We start from the raw sequence: 18,349 nt of genomic DNA on the forward strand, positions 1-18,349 counted from the left end.
AGCTAGGTAGCTTTATTTTTTTTTTAAAGCATGTGTATGTATAAATATGTAAATATATTTTTATTTATTTTTATATTTACATATATACACAGATACTCACATACCCCTTGGCTTTTCAAAATTTAAGGAAAACATTCCACAGAGAGGGAAATGTTTGGCTCTATCAAAAGCTCCCTAATGATCAAATCAATAAGAACTGAAATGGCCAGTGGCTCTGCGTTATGCAGCCGCCAGCAGAGTGAGCGAGAGGAGTCTCGGGGCCGCGGTGAGGACTGCGGGGGACGTGTGGTGGGGAAACAGCGTAGGTTCCTCAGGGAACCTGGTTTTAAGGTGAAGGAGAAAGCACGCCAAGTATTAGAGAGCAACACAGGTCATGAAGCAGTCCCGGGCGGTGGTTATTCTGGTTTCTCCAGTGGGTGCTTTTTGCCTTGCTGGACTGAATCGGTAGGTCCTTGCTTTCTCTCCTTGTTTTCACAAGTTGTTTAGAAAGTTCTTCTTTCTTGACTATCAGAACAGATTATACCACCTGGAATTTTTTTCAGTGTCAAAGTGAAAACATACCAGTTTTTCCAGTGTAGAGCTAATTATTCCATGCTTGAATCTACTGATTTGAAGTATCACTTTTATAAAACATTAAAATCCCATGAATATCTGCATCTATTCTTCAAATCTTTTCTGTTCAATTCATACTACCTATTAACGTACCTATTGTAAACTCAATTATCATAGCATAGTAATATTCATTAATATGTCATAGAGCTGGTCCCGGTTTATTACTTTTCAGAATGTCCCCAATACTGCCAGTTCAAACATACCTCGTTATTATTGTATTTGTGTATACTTCTTGAAGAACTTTAGGGTCACCTTTTAGCTTTTTTTCTTAAATTCATTTGGGATTATTAACTCAGTTTGCATTAAAATATAAATTAGAATTTGAGGGAGAAAATTTGGTATGTCCCCAAATTGAGTTTGCCCAAACAATCCACCATTTATTCATGCATCATTATTTGTTTTACTTTACTTTTTAAGTCATCATAACGGTCTTAACATTTCTTACTAATTTCTAAATAGTCTGTGCCTTTATTGTCATTATAAATAGTATCTTTTCTTTTTTTGGATTTTTAGCTGAGTTTATTGCTAATACAGTCCTAATTTCTGGCTTCTCTTGAATAATGAGATCTGGCAACTGCAAGTGGTCCTGTTAATTAACACATGCACTTGCCAGTCCGCCACAGTTGACTGTGCCCACTCCATTCATTCCTGTTCCCAGCCCCGGCAGGTAGGTGAGTTCATGTGGGGTTAGATGAGTCATAGACACAGATAGTGACATCACTGCTTGATGCTATGCTGCTGACTCTACGACATCACTAACTCTGGTCCCTGCTTATCTGATTTCACTGAATATGACCACATCTGTCTGCTTTTCTATAACGCACCCTGGCCTCTGAGACCAGAAGCAATTTCCAGCTTCTCCTACCAAGCCTTTCTTTTCCTGGCTGGAGTGGTCCCCGCCCCTTGACTAAGCACTAGCTTTAAAAAAGCGGTACATTTTCCTCTCATCCACAGCCTTAGTTACATACCTGTACTAGATTACAGGCCTGCCAGTTTGGAGGGAAGGGTCTAACGCTGAAAAGTATAATATAGTATAGGTCACGTAACTTAGACAAGGAGAAGAGAACTTCTGAGCCACCATTTGAATGTTGACTTAGTGTGACCATGTGGACTGCAGCAACTTCAAGATAAAAATTCCTGAAGAAAGATTATATTTTTACCTAAGACACTTCTATCACACACATTTCTGTGATGTGTAGTAATACCTCAGATTCTCTGGATGTGCTGCACTCGCAGACTCGGAGGAGCTTGCTCGTTTGCCTTTTATCAGCCTATTTCCTCCAACATTCTCGAAGCGTATAGTCTTCCCAAAGGTGCATATCTTATTTCTTTTTAACTTGTTTTGGGTACTTCCACAATATTTTCTTTTTTAAATCCTAGATCACTGATCATCTTCCAATAGTCTGTTATTTCAACATTGAGAATGAGTAATATGCTTAGAGTGTCCCAAGTTCATTTACCAGCAAATAACCTTGGTTGATTAAAGATTTTTAAATATATTATCTCTATTGAGTGTACATGTGAAAGAAACAGTCATAATTTGTCTTTTTCCTAGAGATCTCAGAGTATTTGTGTTTTGTTTGAATTCTTTCACTGTTGAACATTATTAGTACCATAAATGTCTGTTCTCTTTGGTGGTTTGCTGTTTGCCTTTCTCTTTCTTTACAAGAGTAAAGGACGATGTGTTGTCTTTCCATCCATCCACCACTCCATGATGTGTGTCCATTTCATTGACAGTTATTCAGTTTGGGTTTGTCACCTTATTTGTGGCCTCTTTTCCACTGGCCCCTCTGTTGGCTCTGGTGAACAATATATTGGAAATAAGAGTGGACGCGTGGAAAATGACTACCCAGTATAGACGCATGGTGCCAGAAAAAGCCCAGGACATCGGAGCATGGGAGCCCATCATGCAAGGAATAGCGATTCTGGCTGTGGTGACCAATGTGAGTAAAACCGAGGCTTCACGGGGCAAACACATGGAAAAGTGCAAAAATGCGTTAGCTTTGCTATCTAAGGAATCATATGTTTTGGTATTTCTTAAAATGAAAGAAAGATGCCAAGACTATTATCCATATAAACAACATAGTTGTAATACTTGTAATTGTTATTTTTAAGCGTAGTTTGTTTCTTTATAATTATTACTTGTGACAAAGTAAAGACCTCTTACAGAGGCAGTTGCCAAGAAGAGTAACCATTATATTATTGTTGCACATTTGCCCAAATTTTTATTCAATAGCATGGTAATAGTAATAACAGTAAGTACTGACTGCAAATTCCACATGACTATAAAAGGAGTTATCCAAAAGTACTTTTATAATAGAGATAAAAATCTATCCATTTAGAGTGTGAGGACCCTAAGATAACAGTTATCATTCTACCATATTTTAGCATCTGTATCAAATTATCAACTTGAAATATTAACTATTTGGTGATGAATTAAATTTGCAATTAGCATTACCTTCCTTGTATCCTAGGGCAGAGGTTCTTTAAGAAGGTGGGTTTAGGGTGGGTCTCATCTCTCCTCCTTAGTCACTTTGAGCCACTCTCTGCTTATTAGCTAAGCAGCCTCATAGCCTGCTTGTATCTCAGCTGTTTGCAACCTATATTGATTATGGACCTGTCTGAACAGTCAGTCTCTTTTTTTTCCCCACAAGCCAACAGGGACCTAGCTTTCTCAGGCAGACCAATTCCCATGCCAGCTCATCAGGGGGCCTCCTGCCTTGGAAGTACTATTACAACCAGGGTTATTTCTTCCCTATTTCACTCCCAGGTCATCGCCCCCAACAAAATAATATCCCAGTTTTAATTTCTTCATCAAGCCACACTTTCCAAGTCCCTAGCTTTGTCCCACAAGCACTTGCCAAAACAGAACAGAATCCAGCAGAGCCCCGTGGGTCAGGCTCCTGGATGGGGACGTTGCTGATCGATGCTGACTCTGGGGTCAGCCCCCCAGCACAACAGCTTCCCAGCTGCACGACCTTGCGCCAGGCTTTAACGCTCAGAGTTCATTTCATCATTTATAAATTGATTAATTCTCTATCACACACTTTTAGCATATCATACACCACAAGGGCGGTTAGGGAATTCAGTGAGCTCATGCAAGAAGCACACAGAGCCTGGTCCTCATGGAATATTAGCTGCCGCTGTTTCTCCTCTTGATGACTCATCATCATCAACAGCAGCTCTGGGTCGACTTTGACAGGTGTCTAAACTAGAGGCACAAGAATTGTACAATGTGTCACTCTCTGGACCATGGTTAGTTACATGGAACCCAACTATCACCCCCAAGAACCCTCAACTTATTTGAATTGAATGTTATCCCTCCTTTTTGGAGCAAGATCCAAATCATACACAGAAAAGCAACTAATAGGTAATGCCGGTTTCCATTCATCCAAAGAGTCCACACCTTCAGCATCCACTGTGCTGCGAAATGAAGAAGACTGAAATTTAGAACTATGACAGGCCTTTCAAGTTCCACAGTCATAAGAGAATGAGTCTGTCATGTTCAATATGCTGCACGACACTAAGCGTGGCAGGAACGTGGACTTGGGAGCTTTAGCAAAATTTTCAGCAACAAGGTTTGAAACTAAAAGGTTTTTGTCTGACCTTCAGCTAACCAGAAAATTCAATTGAATCATATTCCCCATTCCTCAAGCGTCTGGTCTGATTGTTTTAGGCACCTTTTCCTAGCAGCCCCAGCCTGGCTCCATTCCATCAGCACAGATGGCATATTGGATGTGTTTCCAGGGCTACTCTGTGTGTGTGCACAAGGGTATACACACAGGCACACACACGCCTGCTCCTTGGTGCCACTGCTTCTTACCCAAGTGACTTTGGCCTCATTTTCTTATATGTGTATATTATCCCCTCACCTACCCAATGTGTGCCTCCCAGTCTGACGTGCACGAGAAAGGCTCACTTTCCGTAGTGAGAGAACTGTTAACTGTAGGAAGAAGGAAACAGCTACCAGGGATGAGGATGGACATTAAGCAGGACTTTGGTATATAATAATTCATTTTAAAGCTGCTAGTTCAATAATAAGCTGAACTGACATTGTTGTATCATGCCAGAGCATCAGCTATTGAAGGCCAATTTTAATTTATTTTGTTATAAATGGAAAACTGTGTTTGGAACAGCATGGGAAATGAAGCACACTGAATTTATTTGTGCTCTTGCAGCATGTCTCAAAGCAGCTCAATTCGGGAGGAAAAAGTATCTTGTCAGAAGATAATAGAATTAACTTCCTTGTCAGGATTTTTGTAGCTTCCTAAAGCACATCTGCTGATGATTCTATAAAAAGCTATAGTTGAGTAAATTAACAACCATTTTTAAACTGTTGAAATCTGGAAAAATAGTCTTGTATTACACCACCACCACCACCACCACCACTGACACTCAGGCAGACACACACACACACACACACACACACACACAGAGAGAAATATTTCACTATTTCTTATCAGAGGAAATGGCAAAGCTGGTTCCACGGGGGGATATTTTGTACTAGAAAAGCCCCTTAGTTGTTTTTCTTGCTTTGCCTGGGATATTGTTTGTTAGCTTGTGGTCTCGCTGTGTCTAAACCATATGTTCAGATGAATACTATTAAAAAACATATTGTGCCCCCCAAAAGTCTGTTCTTCTCCTTCAATAAATGACTGAATCAGTGAGCTTTGTTTAGCTTTGTTTATTCACATAGAATTTGGATTGGAATATATATTTTTACTTTTTCCTTCCTCTAAACCAATTTTACACATTGGAAAGATTAAAGCCAAAAATAAAAATTTTTAGAGAAAATTTATGTGATGCATAATAGCTTTACAGCCAAATAAATATCTGCCTACTTCAGACCCAGATTTAAGTTGGACCCATTTTCCTTTAATCTGGAAACACACTAAACTTTGTTATTTGATAATTTATAATGTTCATAACTTTATCCATTTAAACTTTTGGAAGAATAGAGGGTTAGATATTAGATCTAACAAAATAGACATAATTGCTTGACTGTGAATGGAGCAACCGAAATAGTTTTTTTTTTTTTTGGTTGCTATCTACATTTTAATAAAACTAATTTTAAAATTATTGCTCTCTAATGAAGCAGCATACATAAGTATGTACTGACAGTTTAAAATAAATCAGACTATAGTCTGACTTGTTGAAACAAGTATAGATTCTATAGAGAAAAACATGAATTTAAAGGCTATTATTAACTTAGATCAAGGAAAATGTATTTTATACAGTTTATAGTCTATTTTTAAGTGGCAAGTGATTTTAAAAAATCAGTTTTATATCAACTATTTACAAAGGCATTATATAAAACCAAATTATTTTTAGAATATTGACAGTATTTGCAAAAGGGTATTCCACATCTAAATCATAAAAGGTTTAAATTATATTGTCTAGAGCTCCTAGGTTGATTGAATTTTGTTATATTCTAATTTTTGAAAATAAAATATACATATATTATATGCAAGCAACTCTTGAATTATCCACAATACCAGAGTCCACAATTATATTTACTCAAGAAACATAACAGGCAACTATTAGGCCATTGCTTTTGAACTGCAGATAAGACTTCTGGACATTTCTTAGAATTTAAGACCAAAAGGAAAGTATTCTATTTTAAAGCAACTGCTCAAAGATTTCTAGGATATTCACTATCTGTATCCATTTGTTTTAGATATAGTTAGGAAAGAATTAACATTTCTGAATCTTTAATTTTAAAAACAATTAACTGATAAAAATGTAATTCTAGCCTGTTTGTTAACATAGCCATAAAGGCTCCAAGTTAATGCCCCTTTCTTGTTTTTCTCCCAACAACAGGCCATGATTATTGCCTTCACGTCGGACATGATCCCCCGCCTGGTGTATTACTGGTCCTTCTCTGTCCCTCCCTATGGGAACCACACCCACTACACCATGCAGGGATACATCAACAACTCTCTCTCCTTCTTCAACGTCACGGACTTCAAAAGCAGTAACAGGGAAAATCCGTACTCTGGGCATAACCATACCATATGCAGGCAAGTTCTACTTAGTGTGTTTAAGACAAAAGTCTTATTTCTTAGAAATGAAGAGCTAAGAGTTTCAAAAAGCAAGATAATTCATTTGTTACAACTCTATTATTCAAGCAGAACTCAGCAACAATGAATGATGACAAACTAGCACCCTCACTTAACAAAGAAACACAAAAATGCTAGCCAGCAGTATTCTCTAAAGATATTCCAAAGCATTCTGCATTGATTATAATGGCTGGTTATATCAACTGTGGACAGTATACTTGAACTAAATTACCAGTTGATGAAGTTTGTTGACTATAGGTGATCGAATATTTTGTTCAATCGATCTTAAACCTAAAGGAGGATTTTAAATTTATTTAGTTCCACTCTTCAAAGCATTCTTTGATTCAGATTCTTAACAACATAACCAAGAAACCAGAAATAAGCCCCAAATAAATGTTTCGAAGTTATACATTGTAGAGCCTCTTCAGAATTCCACACAGAATCTGTTTTATGTAATTCTAAAGAGTAATTAAACTCTTCTAGGTCTAATAAGTTACAGGAGGAAAATTGGAGATACGCTACCTGAGGGAGAGACACTAGCAGCAGTAGCACGTGACATCTGACAACAAGGAAATTAGTAAGAAAATCTTACCAAGCTGACAGTACTTTCTATAGGGAAAGAGAGCCCCATAGCTAAGCGAACTCAGTATATAAATAAATTTATAAACATGTTTCTGAAAATACACTCAGTTATTTTAGTTATACTCTTGAGACAGCAAAGGTAAACTCTGGCAAAAAATTTTAAGATACTTTTATTCTGTTTTTACAATGTTATCTGTCATTACCATCATTTTCCTATTGCATTCCAAATATTTCTGGAATAGTTCTTCAGGGTTTTGTCACCAAATTAAACTCTTGGAGATTATTTATATGATGTCCAATTTTAAAACGCATTGCATTAAATATGACCTCTTTTTAAACGGGCCCTTGTTTACAGTATTTGACAAAAAAGAATTATCTCCTGATCCGCCTCCATTTTGTTTCCAGGTATCGTGATTTCCGGTACCCTCCTGGACACCCCCAAGAATATAAACACAACATCTACTATTGGCATGTGATCGCTGCCAAGCTGGCTTTTATCATTGTCATGGAGGTAGGAGAAGTATACGTACTTTGAAAGTTTATAATGCAGTATATTTGCATTATACTTTCATCAGATTTAAGTGTTGCCAACTCTGACTTATCTCATGCTAATAATTATTTTAGGACATTTATTAATCAGATCTGACCTGAGAATACCAATAAAGCTCACATTAATTAAATGAAGTTGCTTATCTGCTTTAAAAGTTAAAAGCATGTTGTGTGCTAAGGGGATTCAATTCTTTTCAATTCAGTATTAATTGTTGGTAGTCGGGGCCCTGGGCTACATGGAAGGCAGAGAAGGACCTTATTATTCAAAATGAGTAAGATGTGATCTCTGCCCTTGAGAAACTTATTGCTCTAATAGTTTTATTTGTATTATTTTTTATTGATTTTCATAATATACATTTTTATACTTTTTCTATTCTTAAAATTAACTAGCTCTGAAAAATGATTAAGGCAGCTATAAATTTGAAATTGATCTAGCCAACCTTACTTCTCCCACTGAGTGAATAACTCCTACTAAATTCCCAAGCCTCAGAAATTACTTGGTTGGTGTGCTCAGTTAGGATTACATTTAACTGTGAGAAACAGAACACCCATGTAATGACTTGAACAAATCAAGGTTGATTTTTCTCACATAAACTTCACTGGAAGTAGGTGATTGCCCCTGAATCAATACCAGCTCACTGATATAAAGACGTTTCTCTGGTTTTCTTGGTTTTCTCTCATTAAGTGCCACTTTATGGTTGCAGTATGACAGCTACAATTCCAGATAACACATTTGCGTCCTAGCTGAGGGGGAGAAGGGGGATGATAGCCATATCTGTTCCTTTTGGTCAGAAAAGAAAATGCTTCGCCAAAATGCTGCAGAGCAGACTTCCATCTACATCTCATTGGCTAGATTTATAGCAAAGGATTCCTTAGCAGCAAAGAATGCTGAGACAGGGGGTATGTGGTTTGCTCTGAATAAAATGATAATCTGTTAGCAAGAATAAAGTGGGATAGGCTACTTGGCTTTGACCATTATTCTCATACTTTTAAACGCCAACAGAAGAAAATAACTCATCATTAGCTCACTATCATAAGTGGATTCCTGAAGTACAGAATCTGGTATACAGTAAGAGTCACTGGTTTATATTCAGATATATAGTTACCAAAGTGTTTAGAGTCCTGCTTTTGATGTCATGCTGGACTAGATTCCGTGAGGGCCATCTCACTATAAAACATTAGAATCAGCTTAAAACATAGTTTCCTTTGCATTTTTGAGTTCACTAGAGGGGAGGGGAATCTACCAAGAGGAAAGAAAAACACAGGTGATGAGATCAAATAAAGTGGTGAGCAGCAGGCACCCCTGAAGTTCAGGAGTGCTCTGAGAACAAGTGCTGTTACTGGTGTCTCCATCTAAAAGCTCAAGGAGACCAAGAAGTGGGGCAGGAGCAGGTGGGAGAGCCAAGCTTGAGACTCTAGGACTCAGCTCGGAATCCCAAAAGAGCATCTCGGGGCAGAAGGAAATGTATATCTTCTCTGGAGAAAGGTGTCCTCAATTTGGACCTCATGTGTCTCTCAATTGAAACCATCAAATACACAGGCTTAAAATCAAAGATGAACAGGCTTCCAGTCAATATGGCAATGAAGGTAAATGCAGTACTCACCTCCTCCCATGACCATTTCAAAATTACAAGTAAACTACAGAACAGCCATCACTGGGGACCACCTGAAGTCTAGCCGAACTAGATACAGAGGAAAAACCACGATGAGGCTTGTAGCAGGGACAGAGACATGGAATGGGCCGGTCCCACACTCGTGTGTGGTAGATAAAAATAAGGATGGACCTCAACTGTGGAGGTCTCCTCTGAGTGGCCGGGGATCCCAGCCCTATACCAGGCCCCCAGCCCAGTGTTCCAGTGCCAGGTAGAGAAGTCCCCATAGCTTCTGGCTGTAAAAACCAGCAGGGATTGTGGCTGAGTGCAGTGGAGGGCTGTTCATCTCAAGCATTTCTCTTAAAGGGCCAACTCGTGGACTCACTTGAGATCCAGCTCTAGGGCAGCAGCTCATAGGCATCAGGGACATATCCAGAGCAGCTGAATTGTCTAGCATCCAGGTGAGAGGTGGAGGGGAGGGTCAGCTTTCCCCCAAACCAAATTGTTCACAGAAGCCACTATGCCTGTGCTGAGCCCAGCCCCCCTCCTCACCCCTCAGGTGCAGACTGATGACCGATGCCATTCACTCTCCATCAACCTGGCTAACACTGTTCTCTCTGCCCTGGTGATTCCCTGAGACCTTGCCCCACCCCATTTTCAGCACCCCCACCCCACCCCAAGCCAAGTCCGGTGGCTTTTCCATACAAATTACCTGTTTTGATTCATGCTGCAGACTTTCCTGAAATCTCTCAAAGTTTCATGAATCCCAATTTATCCGCACTTGGCCTCAGTGTACTCCATACCTCTTGCTAAGTGGCCCCAGGCACAGGCAGCAGCTGACCTTGGCCTGCACGCCCCCAAGAGACCACAGAAGCAACATACCCTATGGCCAGCTTCAGATGACACTGGAGCACGACCCAAGCACCTCCAAAAGTGACATACTTAAAAGTCAGACTCTGCAGGTGCCAGAGCCCTGCCAAAGCAAATCCTGGTACATAGGGTCAACCCCCACACAACTCCTCCACCGTAGTCATGACCAGTCCTTACAACCAGTCATCCCAAGAGTTAGTCCCTCCAAACTGCAGTCAAGGCTCACCTACAACAGGAGTGTACAACCCACACAAGGAACATACCAGGAGCACCCAGGTCAGGTGACAAGGGAGACTGGACCCCATGGGACACCGACTACATAAGGCCACTCTACCAAGATGGGGAGATGTAACAGCTCTATCTGATACATAGAAACAAATACAGGGAGTCAGCCAAAATGGGGAGACAAAGAAACATGCCCTAAATAAAAGATAAGGATATAGCTCCAGAAAGAGCTAATGAAATGGAGGCAAGCAATCTACCTTAACAGAATTTAAAACAAACGCTACAAGAATGCTCAAGGAACTTAGTGAGAACTTCAACAGAATAAAAGAGGACATAGAAACCACAAAAATAGCAGTCAGAAATGAAGAATACATTAGAAAGAATCAAAAGTAGAATACATAAAGCAGAGGATCAAATCAGCGATTTGGAAGGTAAAATAGCAAAAAACACCCAATCAGAACAACAAAGAGAAAAAAGAATCCAAAAAATAAGGATACTTTAAGGAACCTCTGGGACAACATCAAGCATGCCAACATTCACATCATGATGCTGGAAGGAGAAGAGAAAGAGCAAGGAATTGAAAACCTATTTGAAGTAATAATGACAGAAAATTTTCCTAACCTGGTGAAGGAAATAGACAAGCCCAGGAAGTGCAGAGAAGCCCAAACAAGGTGAACTCAAAGAGGACCACACCAAGACACATCATAATTAAAATGCCAAAGGTTAAAAACAGAGAGAGTCTTAAAAGGAGCAAGAGAAAAGTAGTTATCTATAGGCAAGCTCCCATAAGACTGTCAGCTGACTTCTCAACGAAACTTGGCAGGCCGTAGAGATGAAATGAAATATTCAAAGTGAGGAAAAGCAAGGACCTACCACCAAGATTACACAGCAAAGCTATCATTTTGAATTTAAGGACAGATAAAGAGCTTCCCAGACAAGAAAAAAACAAAGGAGTTCATTACTGACAAACCAGTATTTTTAAAAAGTCTTAAAGGGACTTAAGTGAAAGAGGAAAACAAGATAAAAAATATGAATAGAATGGTAAAAACTACATATCTATCAATAATTACTTTAAACATAAATGGATTAAATGTTCCAATCAAAAGACATACAGTGGCTGAAAGAATAACAAAATTAGACCCTCATATATGCTGCCTACAACAGTTCAGTTAATAATACACACACAAAGACTGAAAGTAAAGGGATGGAAAAAGATATTTCATGACAATGAAACAAACAAGCAAAAAAATGCTGGGGTAGCAATACTTACACCAGACAAATTGGACTTTAAAACAAAGGCTATAACTGGAGAAGGAAGAACCCAGCAAGTTCACTTCTGAGTATTTATCTGAAGAAACCCAAAACACTAAATTGAAAAACACATGCATTCATATGTTTATTGAAGCCTGATTTACAATAGCCAAGATATGGAAGCAACCTAAGTGTCCATCAATAGATGAATGAAGAAAGAAGTGGTGTATGCATGAAAAAGAATGAAATCTTGCCATCATCTACACCAACATGGATAGACCTAGAAGGTATTTTTCTGAGTGAAATAAGTCAGACAGAGGAGGACACAGGGCATATGATTTCACTTATATGTGGAATCTAAAAAACAAAATAAAGAGCAGAACAGAAAAAGACTCATAGATACAGAGACTATTTTGATGGTTACCAGATGGGGGGAGAGTTAAAAAGTGAAGGAATTAATTACAAATTGGTAGTTACAGAATAGTCATAGGGATATAAAGTATAGCATTGGGAATATAGCGAATAATATTGTAATAACGATGTATGGTGTCAGGTGGGTACTAGATTTATCAAGGTGAGTATGTTATATAAATATCTAATTAATGCTGTACACCTGAAACTAATATAATATTGTGTGTCAACTGTAATTGAAAAATTAAAAAATGTAAGTAAATAATACACCTCTACAAGAAGGAAAAATGACCAAAAAATAAATAAAAAGCCCACAAAAAATTAATAATAATTATGTGAAATAGAAAAAAAAAACACGAGAGTCAGAAAAAAAAACACTGATTTGAACCATCAATAACTAAGATTTTGAATTATCAATAAGGAGTATTAATTGTGTGTGAAAATGTTTAAACAACAGTCAAAATGAGCAAACAATAAATTTTTGAAAAATAATTTCTTAGAACTTTGAGAAATGAAAATATAGTTGTTGAAATGAAAAATTAACAAAAGGAGTAAATAAAAGTTTAAGCAAGTCAGAAGAAGGAATTAGTGAATTTGAAGATAGGTCTAAAAAAACTACCCCTAACACATGACAGGGAGATAAGAAAATGGAAACTATGAAAAAGAAGTTAAGCAGTATGGAAGATAAAAAGAAAAGAACAAACTTTCAAAAAAATTATAGTAGAAAAATATGAATAGTGGAGGAGAGGCAATATTCAGAGTTAATGGCCAAAATTTTTTCAGAACAAATGAAAAACATCTGTTCACAGAACACAAAGCACAAAAAGAATCAAGCAGAACAGAAAGAAAAAAAAATCCACACTTATGCACATTATAAGGAAAATGCAGCATACCAAATTTAAGATCTTAAAAGTAACCACAGATAAAGACAGATGACTGATGAAGAAAATTAAAATTAGAATGAGAGTAAACTCTTAACAGCAACACAGAAGCCATAAAATAATATCTTCAAAATGCTAACGGTCACTATAAACCTAGAATTAAACCAAACTTGGAGTAATTGAAAAATCTGTCACAATGAAAACACCAGACCATACGGTTTTATAAGAGAGTGATACCAAACTTTCTAGACCAGATTATTTCAAACTTATACAAACTCCTCCAGATATCACTAAAAGGAAATCCTCGCCAACTCCTTTTACATCCTAAACTCAGACAAAAGAAAGGAAAATTATAAGCTAGTCTCACTCATTACATAGATACAAAGATCTTTTTAAAATGTCCATACTGACTCAAACAATATATTTTTAAAAGATGACATCATACCACGTTGACTTTATCACAGGAATGCAAGGGTGGTGTAACAGAAAATCCACATATCTATAAATATTACCTACCTCAGAATAGATGGAAAAAGAACTCTTTCCTATATCAACTTTTGCCTCTTATTGTATAATTTCCAATACTCAGTCTCTCATCTCAAAATATTCTCCACCCTCACATTACCTAATTGATCAGAAGCATTTGACACAGCCAATCACCCTCCTCCTTGAAATTCTTCTTCACTTGGCTCTCAGGAAAACATTTATTTTGCCTTTCCTCCTACCCAGCTAGGCAGCCTCTTCTTAATTTCTTCACCAGCACCTTCCTTCTCTTCTCCTTAATGGTCCTGGGGCTCATTCCCTGGTTGTCTGCTTTTCTCTCCACTCACAGCCATTGGCTTTAACCACATATCTACCAATGCCTCACGAATGGATATCTCCAAAACACCTCTCTTCTGAACTCAACCCATGAATCCAACTGCCTACTTGACCTTTCTGCTTGGATCTCTAGCAGATATATTAAATATACTGCCCCAAATTCCTATATTTGCTTAAATTTACTTCTAATGTTCTCCTCCCTACCCTGCCCTAACTCTGTTCTGTCCACAGAACAGTGAATTTATGCTATGAATCGTGGTACAGTATTCCCTCACTTATCGTGGGTATTACATTCCAGACCTCCCCGCAAAGTAGGAACCTTAAATTTATTCTACACTCTTAAACTTAGGTAACTTTAACAATATACATATACAGTACTACAAAATCCCGCGATATAGTGAAAAATCCGTGATATATAATTAAATATAATGTTTTTAAAAATCCCGCGATACAGTGAGGCTACAATGAGTGAACTTCAATATAGCAAGGGACTACTGTAGTTCCATCTCACCAGTTGCTCAGGCCAGAATTCTTAGAATCCTCTTTATTTTCTCTTCCCTGTTTACCCCACATCCACTCCTGTTGGCTTTTCCTTTGAAAATACACCACAGACATGACCACTTCTTACCCACTCTGCTGCTACCACCCAAGTCAAAGCCACCATTATTTTTTATTTGTCTGGCCTGAGTTAGTCCAACAGTGTCCTAACTAGGCTCCTTATTGTCTTCATATCTCACTCAGAGTAAAAGTCAAAGGCCTTATGCAATTTAGCCACACTCGGTTAGTGCTCAGTTGTCACTTCACTCCTTGCTCACTTCACTTTAGCCTTGCCCCTTCTGGACCTCATCCCGCAGGTTCCACTATGTAGACTCTGCACTGGCTCTTCCCTTTACCTAGAATGGCTTTCCTCCAGACATCTGCATGGCTAATTCCCTCACCTCATTCAAAATCTTTGCTCCATGAGGCATATCCAGCTAATCAATATAAAATCTATATAACATTCACCTCCCACCATTACACTCACAATAACTCTTACCTTGTTTTATCATTCACCATGGCTCTTACCACTTTTTAATACTATGTATAATTTGTTTTTAATTGTGCTTACTGTATATTATCTCTATCGCCTACTATGTCAGAGATTTTTGAATAATGAATAAATAAAAAAGTGTTCAATCTCACTAGTCATCAGGGAAATGCAAGGTAAGACCAAAGTGAAAGTCCATTTCATAATCCCTACATTGGTTAAAGAAAAAACAGGTCTAATAACAAGTGTGACAAGGATGTAGAGCAGCTGAAACCATCATACACTGCTGGTGGGAGTGCAAACTGGAATAACTGCTTTGGGAAACACTTAGTGCCATCTTGTAAAATTGAACATGCGTGTAACATAGGGTCTCAGCAGTTCCATGCCTCAGTGCATACTCAAGAAACTCTCACAGTTATGCTTCTGGATCCAAACACAAGAACATTCCCAGCATCATTGTTTCTAAAACAAAAGCTAAAAACAAGCCCAATACCTTTGTAGGGGAACGAATAAATTATAGTGTATTAAAACAGTGGAATAGTATAGGGAAGTGGAAATGGACTAGTTATACACAGTAACATTGATGAATCTTAAAAATTAGCTTTGAGTGAAAAAGGCAATTTTCAAAACACTGTATACAGTACCATATTATGAGTTTTATAAAGCTCAAATCAAGTAAGACCAAACTATATTATTTTGGGCTATATAAATATTTTTAAAACTTTTTTCAAAAGTAAAAAATGAAAAATGATATACTTGCACAAATAGGAGAGTTTTTACCTTTGGGGTAAAACCTTTGGGGCTTGGGAACAAGATAGGAAAGGAACACACACAAAAATACTACAGCGCTGTAGTGTGGTGGTCAGTGTTACAAATATTATGTATACTCTTTTCTACATAGCAAATAATATTCTGAAATAGATAAAAGTACCAGCATGTAGCTCCTCGGCAAAGCCATATTGTGTGTGTTTGGGGTGTGGGGGGACAGGGAGACCGGATGTACATGTAGAATGCCTACTGCCTGGTCCAGATGTACTGCCATAGTGACCAGCAAATAGAAATGTAACGAACTCTGTGTTCCCCTCCATGTCTTTGCGATTGACCTGTTTCTTCTCTCCTGCAGCATATCATCTACTCTGTGAAATTTTTCCTTTCATACGTAATTCCAGACGTATCGAAAAGCACGCAGAGCAAGATCAAGAGAGAAAAATACCTAACCCAGAAGCTTCTTCATGAGAATCACCTCAAAGATATGACCAAAAATATGGGGGCCCTAGCTGAGAGCATAATAGGAGCCATAGATAACAATTTACGACCAAAATTAGAATAAGAGCTTTATGTTCTGAGAAGCACTTTAAAGAACTTTGCTCTGTCAAAAAAATATTATGACTCTAATGAGAATGCTTAAAAACCACCCCTCCTAAAGCAGAATGGATTCTTTTTCTTCTCTGATTATTTTTAGGGCGTGTTTCATTTTTTCATTTTGCCAGCTCTGTTCTAGAGTTATCTCTCCCTTCTGATGCCATCTTTAAAGACAAGACTTGCTAGCTTTTGCATGATTAAAACTTGCTAATGTGGAATTCAGCTAGAATGTTGTATTAAGTAACAAATAGACTCAAGAATTCATGATGTATAGGTGTGATATCACACCCCTGCAGAAAAGGAAACCTCAGTTAACAGGAAACGGTGTCAGTCTCCACTTTGGCCTATGTTTCCATCTCAAAGAAACACTCCGAATGCAGTGGAAGGAAGATAGCGAGTTTCTGAAGCATATTTGACTAATCTGCAGTGACACCTGGCATCTTCCGGGAGCAGTCCTAGAATGTTCTGTGCCTAATCAATGTCGACTGCTTCACAACTCTGAAGGGAATGAGATGACAAAAGCAGGGAAAGTTACAGATTCAAACAGAATTGTAACTCCTATTGATCAGGATAATTAATTTACCTCTTGTAAAGATGTATCGTTTCTTCAAAAAGAAATCAAGTAATTAAAATTACATTTCTATCCACATAATGGTCTGGAAAAGATAAGCCTATCAATTCCCCACCAGTTGCCCTTTGTTTGTCAGTACTACAGATCAGGCGCCATCGCGCATGGCCCATTGCACAGCCATTGTGACATGATGGTTAAGAGAACACGAAGGCCCCCAATGGTGAGACACACTTCGTCCCTGTATGGGGGGCACCTTCGGCAGGGAGTCTGTGCGTCCTTGCAATCAACATACCGAAGCATCTGCCCTAGCCAGCTCCTTGCCCCCTGCAGTGTCCAGTCCCAACCCCATAACTTGTTTGCAATTGCATGTTTGCACCAGGGGAGCATTTGTTGGGAGGGAGGGGGAAAGACAAGAGTAGACCAAGATTATTCCCAATCAAGAAAAGACTCTGGATTTGATTTGCACTCGTAGCCTCCCTATGGCCAATCAGACAATTAGGGTAAGAAAAAAAAAAAAAAAAGATTTGGTCGCAAACCGTGCCATCAATTGGAGGTAGCTTCCTGCTGAACTCCTGATCATGCCTATCTTGCCTTGATGTGTTCAGCTGAGCAGTCTCTACAGTGCTTTACTGCCTTTCAGGTGCTAGGCCCTCCGGTAAACCCTAGAGAAGGCATGGGGCCCACACTCCTCACCCTTGACTGGTAACGGGAGTGCCGGGTGCAGGAGAGGGCGTCTGGCACTGGGGTTTTGCTGGATGGGCCACCACCAGCTGGGGTGCTGCTAAATGCCCAGGTGGCATAGGAGCCAAGCTGCTCAGAATCGCAGCAGCAAAAGAAAAGGAAACATGTTTTAGTGTTAAAGGCTTATTATAATAGAGTAGCCTAACTCCAGTATTTAGGTAGGAGCCATCAAAGCAGTATCTGCACTTTTGAATCGTCCCAACAGAGCAGGGACAACATTTCACTGACTTTCTCGATAATATAGATGATGTGATCAGAAAACAGTCCTGACAGGCTACGTGAGGTGCAACTGCACAAGGAGTGAGAAATGAATTTGTTCGTGGGTGGAAAGCGTTTCTCGTTCCACACAGACTAGACGCGGGTGCCACTGTTCCTGTCCCTGCTCACTTGTGATACTGCTGCTGGAAGCAGTGTCACTTCCTCTCGGATGACCTCAGCTCTTCTCTGAGTTCCGTGACTGTCTCTTAGTATTGAGTTTGGCAGTTACTCATTGCGTATGAAAGCATGGAAAGGGAAATGTCTTTGCCTTATCTCCTTGTATATAAAACTTTAAAAGAATTATGCACTTAGGTTTTCATAAGCCATCCTTCATACTTTGTCTTCATGGTCTAAAATGTGCTTCTGTGGACAGGAGGGAAAAACCTACACCTTTCAAGGCAGCAAACGAGGCGTATGTCACTGCCTCTATTCCCCGATGACTAAGCTGCAGTGGGGGCCCAGGGTCACCAGTGACATGACACTGTTCATGTAAGTCTAGTGCAGACTTGTCCGTGGAGAAAGTGTGGAGCTGTGTCTGC

General features: G+C 38.8%; 1 protein-coding gene across 2 annotated transcripts in view; it reads left to right on the forward strand.

Moving 5' to 3' along the window:
* Positions 1-16,335, forward strand: part of ANO6 (anoctamin 6) — a 187,129-nt gene extending 170,794 nt beyond the window's left edge. For both annotated transcript variants that reach the window (XM_090273038.1, XM_090273039.1), the window contains exons 17-20: positions 2,350-2,555; positions 6,433-6,632; positions 7,659-7,764; positions 16,002-16,335. In XM_090273038.1, coding sequence (XP_090129164.1) covers positions 2,350-2,555; positions 6,433-6,632; positions 7,659-7,764; positions 16,002-16,208 — 719 coding nt within the window. In that variant the 3' untranslated portion in view covers positions 16,209-16,335. The remainder of the gene's footprint in view (positions 1-2,349; positions 2,556-6,432; positions 6,633-7,658; positions 7,765-16,001) is intronic.
* Positions 16,336-18,349: the final 2,014 nt, after the last annotated feature.

Source organism: Furipterus horrens, unplaced genomic scaffold (assembly GCF_987537825.1).
Source record: "Furipterus horrens unplaced genomic scaffold, mFurHor1.1.pri manual_scaffold_4, whole genome shotgun sequence".
Lineage (NCBI taxonomy): Eukaryota > Metazoa > Chordata > Mammalia > Chiroptera > Furipteridae > Furipterus > Furipterus horrens.